We start from the raw sequence: 11,757 nt of genomic DNA, 5'->3' as shown, positions 1-11,757 counted from the left end.
AAATTTTGGTAAAAAAAGGGTAGTAGGGAAAAAAGAAATTAGTTTCAGATGAAACTCAAAAAATCTGGTACATTTAGGGCCGGCTCTTCCACTAGGCCAATTAGGCCATTGCCTAAGGCCCCCAAGTGGAAGGGGGCCCCAAAATTTTGGAAAAGGAATAGTAGGGGAAAAAAAAAAGTTTCAGATGAAACTCAAAAATTCTAGTACATGATCATCAGCTAAATCAACCTCTACCATGATGGTGGTGAATATCTCAAAAAGCCAGGGAATGAATCCTAAAGTTGTTGCTTCTATGAAGGACTGTGTGGAGGAGCTTAGTGATTCAGTGTACGAGCTGAACAAGTCTATAAGAGAGATGAACAATGTTAAGGGCTCTAACTTTCAGCTTATGATAAATGATATTAATATACAGACTTGGGTTAGTGCTGTTTTGACGGATGAGACTTCGTGCACTGATGGATTTCAAGGGAAAGCCATAAATGGGAACGTGAAGACCCTTGCGATGGGTAGAATTGTGAACGTTGCACAATTGACTAGCAATGCCTTGGCTTTGATTAATCGATATGCCTGTCTTCAAGGTTAATTAGCTTACCTTAAGTGTGATTATATCATTTTATTTTTGCATAATATAGACCCAAAAAAGCAAAAAACAAAAAACCATAGGACTCGATGCCTATGCAATATCATTTTGGTGTTGTACCCACGTATGAAATTGGTTGATGTATAGTGTAAGTTGTGATCCGTGGAGCTAAGAGCTTGAGATTATTTGTGTTAGAAAGTTGCATTAAAATAGTGACTAGTGAGTTCTTCTCTGCTTAATATCTGTGAACAAGTTGCAAATTGCGACTTTTGCTATTGTAAAATGCAAAATCCAGTAATGGAGATTCCTTTTTACAATTGATCATAGAGGACAGGAAAAGCAGACATTTCACATGCTCTACCCAAGAATATGCAATTGGGGATCTTTTAGCCCCAAAAAAAAGTGGGGATCTCTGGTATTTTATGTTTCTTCAATGAAACCACGTAAAATTATCCAAAGGGCTTCACATTTATATTCTTTTTCTATTGATTTTTCGTTTGATAAGTCCACTCATCTTGACTTGTGCCACACTGTTTAATTCCCTACTTGGTGTTTACATCCTTTTACAATAAGTTGAGGAAGGCAAATGTTGGATGTGGCTCTCTTAAAGCAATACTAATGTACCTTCATTTTCATTTACCATTTAAGTTTATAGCTTGCAAGGATAATGCCAATTGTTGATAATAATGCGCCAATTGCAAATTGCTAGGATAGTGCTGATTGGTGCCATGTTCTTATGGTGCAATGCAGTTGCTAATAAATAGACTGACAAAACAATGGTGGCCTAATTGAACCCTTTTCCTAGAATATATTTGGGCTACACACACATCACTAGGAAATATAACAGGAGGTCCCTAATTTATGTTAATCAATACAATGGAGCTAAAGTCATTATTACATCCTGAACCTGAAACATATACATTTTTGTTTCCTGGCTAGCTCTGCTCTTGGTCCCAAAATATTCCAACTTCATTAGTTAAGTAAAATAGTCCTAGCATCATCTTGATTATTACTATCAAAGAGCTTTTCAACATTTGACTTGTATTCATGTTGAGATCTCTAGGTAGCAAGTACCATACCCTGCAACAGGGTGCAAACAAGGTTGGTTGCCTGCAATTGCAGTCACTGTCATATTCCCCCTAGGTGCATAATGCTTTTAGGATTTTGAATAATAAAGCATTAAATATATCTTAAATTGAATTGTTGACAAAGTCTGTAATATATTAATCCTGAACAACAAAGCGTTTTAACTTGACCTTGATGGCTATACTGCCACCACTACCATTTTCCATTAAGCTCTTAGAAAACAAAATGGAATCAAGGATAAACACAATGAAGAGGAATCAGGCCGCTAGACAAGTTAAGATGTTTTAGCCCATTATCAAGATAGGGGCTACACTTGGCCACGGCTACACTTGGCCCGTGGCCTAGGGTACTTAAACCTACTACCATACCCACACGAGAGTATGACATCACTTATTAAGGGTTTATCCCATTACCTACCAATAGGATTCAGATTAGTTGACTATGCCAGTACCTTGAGCATAAGCTATGAAATGAAATATTCATTCTAATTATGGGGCTCAACAAGCTAATAATCAAGAAAGTAAAATGAAGGAATCAGACTTTCTTAATTTATATAATTTATGAAGAACTCAAAAAAAAAAAAAAAAAAAAAATTTCTTTTAGCCGTTGACATGGAGAGTTTGTTCTAGGTAAGAAGTGGTTAAGATGCCCTTTTGGGAGGAGACATGTTACTGATAAGAGAAATTGTTGTTCCAATTGTAAATATTTGTATCAGCAATCCTGTGAAAGTTCAATGAAAAATTAAACATGCAATCCAAATGTAAAATAAACATCACACTTACAATCAGCATAAAAAGATAAATAACTCACCAGTTAGAATGCGAGCAGTCTCCAAAAGTTCAAACTTATATTTTTCCCAGTTACTTGGATCTTGGATAACCTACTCAGTAATTAAAAATAACAATCAGGAAAATTTCATAGGAATAATATGGAAGCTCCAAGAGTAAGTAATTGGTTCCCACTAAATATATAAAATCCTGTAAGGACACCCATCATTGAGTTCTTGTGCTTAGTAACTATTTTACAAGTGATTTAATGCCTGGACATATGAGAAGGGAAGATTTTACCACAATATAGACCTGATAAGTCACAAGTCAAATTTGAATAGATTCTATACAATTACAAAATATTAGAATCTTGGAAACATGACAACATGCAGTACATGTCTTATACATATTTTGTTAATAGTAATACAATCATTAGAGTAAAATTAAATATAAAGTACAATTACTGGCATTTATACACACTAACACCTATCTAAGTAATTAAGTAGTAACTAGCACATTGCAAACAGACATCAAGCATCTAACATAAGATGAAACAGTCATGTATTCAGTTACATAAAAAGTTATAATGATAAATGAGTTGCAGCAGTTAGTTTCTTGCTTTAAGAATTTTATATTTACAGGAGAAATTCAAATAGGAAAGAATTATACTAAGGTAAGAGAGACAGGGCTTGCTCAAGTTATGGAGTTTGTAGGGAATAATATGGAGAGGATTTATCTAAATTATGACCGAGTGGACAACCACTTGGTCAGTGACTGAGGTCAATCAAACTAGAATACTTTAGTTTAGTTGATTGAAGAAAAGTACAGAAATATGGGGTTATCTACCATTAGCTTCAATTTCCTTTGTTGACCTCAAAAATTCAGATAATGAAACAGTTATTTAGTGTTGACAAGAAGTATATTTGTTTAAACACAACGTCAAGGACTTTGACTAAAAGCTAATGCTAAAAAGGAGACTTCCTTCAATCTATAAGTAGATTAAAAATGGAATAGTTGATTTTTATTTATTTATTATTATTTATAATTCCCCAAGTAAACTTTGAAGACCTTCACAACATCACTAACAGCTACATTAAGGCAATGTTTACAGGATGAAAGACTATGACCATGAACACATTCTCCATTATACAAGAAAAGAGGCTGCACAATACTAGCAGGGTCTACTTGCTTCAGCAAACAACCTGTGGGTGGGATCAGCTAGGGTTCTTCCAGCTCAATTGGAGTCCACTCCATTGGGGATTTCCTTTTAAAACCTCACCCCAAAAACAGAGAGTGGGGTTGGGGGAAGAAAAACTACATGATGCTGCAATATATAGATCAATCATAGGCAATAACAGAAGAAGAGGAAGAGAAGTGAGCCAGTCAAATGACTAGGGAGCATTCAGAATATGAGAAGCTTGAGATAGGTGAAAGTCACATAAACTAAAGAAAAAGTTGATAGGAAGAAAACAAAGAGGTGAAGATGGGGATCATTACAGAATTGGGACTTAAAGAAAAATTTATCATTTTAACTGTATTATGTGTTACATTATAAGTATGAGAGGATGCACAAGTTGAAGCATTCATTTTCTTTTTAATAAGTAAGAGAATTTTAGTGAGATAGAGGAGATGTTATGCACACAAGGTGTACACATATACTCCTAAAAAATAAAAACAAAATTTGAAGCTTTCATGACCAAAGGGTATTTAAAAGCTAAGTACTTTAATTAGATTCACTGGCTCAAATCTAAAATCTCCTTGAGCTAAATAGTATTCAGACAGCGTGATGAAGAGCCTGATTTCCAGCAAAGCTCTAATCATTAAACACTCAAGTTTAGCAACTAAAATAAGTCATCTAGCTTTTACTAAATAAAAACAAGAACACCTACCAAATCACTTTGTTCCTATCTAGCACCATACTAGATCTGGTGAAATTATCAACTATAAACACTCAACACAACTATCCTCAAAAATAACAAACTGCAGAAGACTTTCAGCAATATAGGGATTTTTTTTTCCTTAAGCGATACTGGGTGAAACGAAAAGGTATAATTTTAGGAAAAACAAATTCTAAAATTGTTAAACATATATCGTGGAGTCAATTTTAGCAAAGGAATTAATTGTTGTCTGTGGTTCCTCTTCAAACAAGTTCAGTTTTTTGCAGCAAGACATGTAAGTATATAATATGTGTTATCTATAAATCCACTATGAACTTGGATTTCTATGCCAATGACTTCAGGAATTATTAACTTTCTTTTTATGAATTACTCAAGGTTTTAATTAAAGAACTTCATCAGATCATCAAACACTCATTTGCAATTTTTTAGGGTGTCTCTATCTTGTTTCTCTAAGCTTATTTTGCTTTATTTTTTTAAATTATTATCTTTTTTTTTTTTTTTTTGGGGAGAATCAAATATTCTTATTTATCTTCCATGATTGCTTTTGAAGTTCTCAATGATAATCAACATTGAAAAAAAATTCAACCAACTTACCTCTAATGCAAAATTGCTCTTAGCTACATAAGCAATCCAGAGAAGTGTTGCCGCAGTAGATGCAACAATGTATACTTTTAAGAAGCTCACTCGGCTACGTCTTCGACCTTCAAAACAACAAGGACATAGATACAGTAATTGGAAACAGATGCACAAGTACACAGTAGCTCGAAAAAGATGCATAGAGTTTGATTAGATACCTAATTCCCCTATTATGAAAGAAAGAAAACCAATGACGATAGTTGAAATAGCAAGTCTATCAGGACCCTCCTTTAATGTTGTCAGAAATGTGTATACAGCTCCAATTGAATGAATGACCGCCTGTAGTAAACATTGCCAAAAAAAAACATCAACATAAATTACAACAGCAACCACTTGAGATAAAAGCTGTTGGATACAAAACTATACTTCATGAAAGAAAATGATAAAAGTTATCACGGCCAATGAGCTCTAGCTCAAATGGCACCTCCTCCCCTTGCAATCACTTACATATTGGGCTATTTTGATTTACACTACTACTATTATCTGTACCATCTCAATTGAAATAACCCCGAACATCATGCTTTGCTAATCTAACAATTCTAAATGTTTTAAAACCTAGACAACCTGAACAGATCCATTCTTTACCAAAATTCCACCAGTCAGAACTTCCCCAACTCAAATTTTACTAGCCAGCAGCAATAACTTAACACAAAACTTTGGTGACAATGTTCATTTACCACAATAGACTATGTCAAACTCTTTACCATCTTAAGTAAAAAAATTTTCCAGTAAAAATCCGATTCTACTAGAGCAACCACTACCTTATAACTTGCATCGAGCAGGAAAGAAAGGAAAAACAGCTCAAAATAGAGTTCGAAGATACCATTTTTCTTGCTTAGATAAGTTCAAACATATAATCTTACAATTGACTAACTATTGGTTCTTTAAAAATGGTAATTGGATATATATATATATATATATATATATTTGAGAGAGAGAGAGAGAGAGAGAGAGAGAGAAATGTATGAACCTGAATGAAAATCAGAGCGTAGAGACGAGACTTCCCTTTTGCTACCTTTTGATACCCTAAAATTTAAGGAAGAAAAGCATTAGGGTGAAGAACCCTAATACTCTGTGTTTGGTCGCAGAGAAAATGCGAGAGAAAGTAGTAGTTCAAGAGAATTTTCAAATCTTAAAAACACTAATTTCCTTTCCATGACTTTCTCGGGAACCAAACAGAGAATAGGAAAAAAAGAGAAAAAAAAAAAGAAAAAAGAAGGAATTTGGGGAAATTGAATTGAGAGTGAAGCTTACGTGAATCGACGACCATACGATAGGAGAAATCTGAGCCGTCCGTCCCAGAAGGTCTTCCAAATGCTGATTTTCTCTGCTGCATCTTGTTCTAATCTGAACTTCTTCTTCTTCGAATTTTTTCTTCTTTTAGACCACCGTTCAGCTGTGAAATCTTTGAGCTTTATGGGGAATTTTTTTTTAAAATAACAATAAATATTAAACAATTTAGTTAATTGTCATATTTCAAAACAATTTTGAAAAATAACATCTCGAGTATCTAAAACTCGAGTTCCAGATAGAACTCGAGTTTTTAAGTCTCGATTTGGGGAAAAAAAATTGCGCTAAAAATCGAGTTTTAGAGACTCGATTTCCATAAATTGCAAAAAACGCCGCTATATGGCTTTAAAACGTCACTATAGGGATTAAAAACGCTACTATAGGGCACCCTAAACTTGGTACTTACAAAAATTTTTTGCAGAAAAACGCCGCTATAGGGATTTAAAACGTCACTGTAAGGCTTAAAAACGCCACTATAGGTGAAATTTTTTGCATAAAACTCGAGTCTTAAAGACTCGAGATCTATGTGGCATTTTCCCACTCAGAACGCGAGTCTTTGAAGGTCGAGTTTTGTAAGTGGATCTCGATTTTTTGAAACTCGAGATGCTATTTTCCAAAATTGTTTCAAACGTTGTCTAACTTACAAAATAGAAAGGCTGAAGGAGGTTATTTCGCTCAAAACCTCCTTTATGGGGCATTAAAATCTAATAAATATGCAAATCTAGCTGGCCCAGTCAGAACTTGCCACATCAATTAAACATTTTGATAGCCACCTAGTCATCCAGTTTGGGAGAAATTATACTCTCCTCACGTGACCAAGTCTCTTATTTACCATTCCACTAAAAGATTTTCACTTAATTAAAATTCCTGAGTTAGTAATTGATTTATGTTTAAAAAAAATTTCTAACTCAGCAATTTTAAATAAGTGGGAGTCTTTTAGTGGAATGGTAGACTATGTCACTTGTCCATCGTGAGAACCTTATAATTTCTTCCATTTTAGACCTAAAATAAAATATATATACATTTTCTCTCTCCTAAAAAAAGATATCATCATATGCTATACTACTAGGGGTGGCAATTTTTATCCAAACCCATGAACCCACCCAAAACCCACTTAATTTGGATAAGTCTTGACCTAATTCAATTAAATATTTGGGTTAAATGGATAAGACCCAAATGGATAATTCAATTAAATGGGCTTTGATGGTTAAACCAATGGGTACCCAATTACCCATTTAAAATTTAAAATTTAATACTTAAAAAAACAAAAAGCCAAAAACCCTAACAAATAATAAAACATCACAACAGCCGTATATGTAGTTCTCCCCTTCTACATAGCCGCCTTTTCCTCTATCCAATGTAAAAATTTTCTCCTCCATTTTCTATGCATTTTCTCAGCTACCAAACTAGACAAAATCTAAATACCTTTCCCTCTTTGACTTTGCCTTGTAAAACACCCACAAAACCTCACTCATTCATGCTGAAAGAAAAAGATCACAGAATGAAAATTGGGAGAAAAATCGTGGGCTATGATTTGGATTCATGGCGTCAAAAGAAACATTGGAGGGATCCAAGACGATGTGCTATGATTCGAACTCCATGGCATCAAACCCATGGATCTCATCCACTCGAATATGTCTTACCAATTTGTAATTACTCTATATTTCCTTAATTTTTTACTAATCCTACGTTTGGTTGCCGAGAAAAGTTGTGAGAAAGGGAAAAATAGCTATCTTAGGTTCAGTTTGACGTTTGTGTATTTACCATTTTGCTTTGTTTTAGGGCATAGTTTGTTTTGAGGGTAAATATTTGTGAGGGTCCTTTTTGGACAGTACCTAGGCTCAAGTAGAAACAAGGATCCTAGGCCCTTTAACAAGGATCTTGGGCCCTTTACTTGTTGTTTTGGTGGATTAGGCTTGGTTCACCGCAGCTAAATAGGATTGATTACAAATCAAGTTGTGCGCAAGTCACATAAAGCTTCTCAAGATTAAAATGCGATTCCTCCTAAGTAATAAAAAATACCATTATAAGTGTTTTAGTGTCATAAAATGACCATTTACTCTTACAAAATAAGTAAAATAAATATTCATAATATTCACAATGAGAAAGAGATTGAAATAGAATATTTAAGACTTATCTTTTATTGTATAAATATTTAAAAGAGTTTCTTCACTTGGTACCCCAAGCATACTGTCGTGGGATCCCAGGGCGTACTAGGCCTGTAAGAACCCAGAATGTTGATTCTCTGAACTATATGATCTTTTTCCATGCTTATTATGCAATAGAGTTTTGTCATTTCCCTTTACCTCTATAGGTCCTGCATAAAAAAACACACTATAGAATACACATATCTTTAAATAATTGTTAGTTTCTTAGATTATGATATATATTTTAATACATATACAAATGAATTTCATGAGAATGATTCAGCCACGAGGATCCTGACCCCAATTCTCACAGACTTAGTGCCTTTGCACAAGACTTGTGGGATTTGGAACTCAAGTCCAAGCCTTCCAAGATAGTTAGGTGGGAAGGATTTTTGTGGGAGAAAGTGATATTTGATGTGTGCATGTTTTGACATATGTTTCTTTGGAGGCTAAGTGTGTCCAAGGCCTAAGTTGAAGTGAGGACCTCGATAAAAAGACTCAACTTTTTAGCTGAGTAAAAGAAAAACTAGCAAGCTAGAATATATGTATTGAACAGCAAGAAAGCAGCAAAGGAAAACAATGTAATAAAGAAACACACAAAATAACTGTTAAGGATCCTCTAATCACTATGAAATATTTCATTATTTTTCTTAATTGTAGATTACAATGTGTTCACTAAGACGTGTTACAAGGTCCAAATAAGCTCAAAAATTACAGACTTAGATGGCTATCTAAGCCTGTAATACTTGCAAAGTTTGAATCCCTTTAAATTTAAGTATGTTCTATAGTGGCTATTTCTGGGATACTAGGCACTGTTTTCTACTTTCTTTGAATTTTTGACAGAGTTTTTTCAATGATTCTTGTTTTGATTCCTTATTACTGAATCCCCTTTCAATGTTGGCTGTCTTCCCCTTTTATAGTGTCATTTTAGGGTTCAGGATACCACTGATTCTCCCCCCTTGGCTCCCTGGGTACCAGCACCCTTGTTGTGCCAACCACTTTGACAGTTGATTCTTTCTCTGTTTCTCATGGTTTTCATCTTTTAGTCTTGTTTTCCTAAAAGCCACTTGCTGACTTTCCATTTTGGGGTGTCCTTGGAGAGTTAAACTTCACCCTCTCTTCTTTCAAGACTTTTTACCTTTTAGACTCAGTTTTTTGGGCTGTTCTTCTTGCTGTTATTTTTCCCAAGTGAGCAGAATCCATTCTTGCTGGGTTGAAGGTTTTCTCGAGGTACCAGCCTTTTGTTCATGAATTGTCACTCTCCAAGCTTTTTGGTTCTTTGCTGCACCACTGGGTGCTTGAGAAGGACATATCTATTCTTCGTTTCTTGTATTTCGTGGTACCCCTTTTGAGCTATCTCAATTCCATGTTAGCTATGCTGCACGTCTCGAGGATCCCGAGCCTCTGGGTATCCTGGCCTAGTTCTTTCACTGGATTTTTTAATGGCCTTTTTGCTGGAAATCTGAACATACATAGGGCCTTGATGTTGATTCTTCTTACTGCACAAATTGGGCCTTCTTTACTTTTCATGGAATGGGCTTTCTTGTGAAATTTTAGATCTCAACAATATTTTCTAGAGAAAATTTGAATTTGTTTTGGATTGAAAAATCTATGTGATTTGCAATTTTGCACATTTTAAGTCAAGGTGGATAAAGACTTGAGAACGATAACTCAATTCTCATGTTTTAATTAATATTTTTTTTACTTATCTTCTGTTTAGTTGCCAAGAAAAGTTGGGAGAAAAGAAAATTTGCAGGTTAGTTTTAGTGTTCTTATGTTTTGAGGGAAAGGTGAATTAGTTTTGCTGAAGAAAAAAAAATCAAATGATTTGCATAGTATGGGTGTGAAAATTTTTCACGAGTAAGAGAATTTCTTGTTAAATTGCTAAATATGAATTTTATAATGGGTTAAATGGGTGGGTTACTAATCAAATGGGTTGAGTTGGTAATTGATAATTAATTTATATATAAATGGGTCATAAATGAATAATTATACACCAACCCATTTATGACCCAACTCGCCCATTTGCCACCCCTAGATGCACCGGAAAGCTATAATGTATGAAGATGTAAACAAACTATCTGTCTGTATTTGAAACACTCAATGTAATTATTTTGCAATAGTGGCAAAGTCCTCATGTTTGTGTAAGTTATAACCTTAAAATAAACGTAGTTTGAATGATAGATTAAATATGCCAAATTCAAGTTTTTTTTTTTTGATAGGTAAGACAAATTCAAGTAAGTTTAGTCAGTTGGACTGCTAGAACTCTAAGTTACACGGTTGGAGTATTACAACTACCAGTGAGCCAAGCTGAGATGTAAGAATTATGCTCTAAGTTAATTTTTATTTATTTTTTATTTTTTTATTAGTAAGGTTTAGACCCAAGGAAAGGGGAGGGGAGATTTAAACTTCTGACCTCACTTCAAGAGGGTTCCCATTGTGGTATCCCTTGGGGTTTACTCACTATCAAAGATCTGATTATAAACTCATCAAATAATTACCTACTTGAAGGTGTTTACAATCACTACAATTATCTCAAACAATCAAAATCAGCACGAGAACAAAAGCATTGAAAATTTTCAATCTAGGCTTTAATGTTAAATTATCAAAAGAAGATTACAATTCTTAGTTTATAACCTTGGTGCTGATTCTTGTATTAGATTCTTTATTTGAGTGGGAGCATTTCACAATTAGTTGACATGGTTAATATCATGGTCATATTAAAGTGAATATCACTTAACAAGTTATTTAAATATCATGTGGGCCAAGTGGGATAATGTAAGATTTTAAAAAGACTTTATGTGGCCCACATTTAAGTGATAAATGAAAATTCATATCTTAAGGATTTTATTTGTGAAAGACACTATGGTGGATAACAATTTTTAGGTAACTCTGAATTGGTATAACCCCTTTGGTTAATAAACACCTTGAAGTCATAAATTTTGAACTCCTTGATGGAAGGAGGGTTATAGAACAAAGGTCCATATTACTATTTAACCATGGTCCCGATAGCAAGGATACCAATGGTTAGTAATAGTTCCGTTAGTAATTATTAATTGCTTGGAAATAAAATGAATATGTTTAGTCGCTCATCATTTGTTGCTAGGTCACACTTAGGCTAGGCACACACTAATAAGAAACATGGACTATGATGATATAGATTATGATGAAGGTTATAGCATAAGAGATATAGACAATAATTGGTTAAATAGTAATATGGATTATGATGAAATAGATTCTGATTCTGACAGTGATATAGATGATTATAACTATAATAGTAACACAAATAATTGAAATACATTAACAGGAGATAAAATCAACCGACAGACTAATAGACACAATAATAGTTTGTT

General features: G+C 34.0%; 2 protein-coding genes across 2 annotated transcripts; one reads left to right on the top strand and one right to left on the bottom strand.

Moving 5' to 3' along the window:
* The first annotated feature begins 238 nt into the window (after window positions 1–238).
* On the top strand, window positions 239–583 carry LOC126700814 (21 kDa protein-like). Its single transcript, XM_050398997.1, has one exon. It carries the CDS (start codon window positions 239–241, stop codon window positions 581–583), a length of 345 nt encoding a protein of 114 aa, XP_050254954.1.
* Window positions 584–2,259: 1,676 nt separating this feature from the next.
* LOC126699644 (uncharacterized) lies at window positions 2,260–6,387 on the bottom strand. The gene is made up of 6 exons (XM_050397586.1): window positions 6,222–6,387; window positions 5,938–5,993; window positions 5,126–5,246; window positions 4,926–5,032; window positions 2,477–2,546; window positions 2,260–2,386 (listed from the first exon to the last, which is right to left on the bottom strand). Exons 1-6 carry the CDS (start codon window positions 6,301–6,303, stop codon window positions 2,307–2,309), a joined length of 516 nt encoding a protein of 171 aa, XP_050253543.1. The 5' UTR covers window positions 6,304–6,387; the 3' UTR covers window positions 2,260–2,306.
* Window positions 6,388–11,757: the final 5,370 nt, after the last annotated feature.

Source organism: Quercus robur, chromosome 9 (genome assembly GCF_932294415.1).
Source record: "Quercus robur chromosome 9, dhQueRobu3.1, whole genome shotgun sequence".
Lineage (NCBI taxonomy): Eukaryota > Viridiplantae > Streptophyta > Magnoliopsida > Fagales > Fagaceae > Quercus > Quercus robur.
The sequence above is the reverse complement of the archived record's forward strand: the minus strand, read 5'-3'. Positions and strand labels throughout refer to the sequence as shown.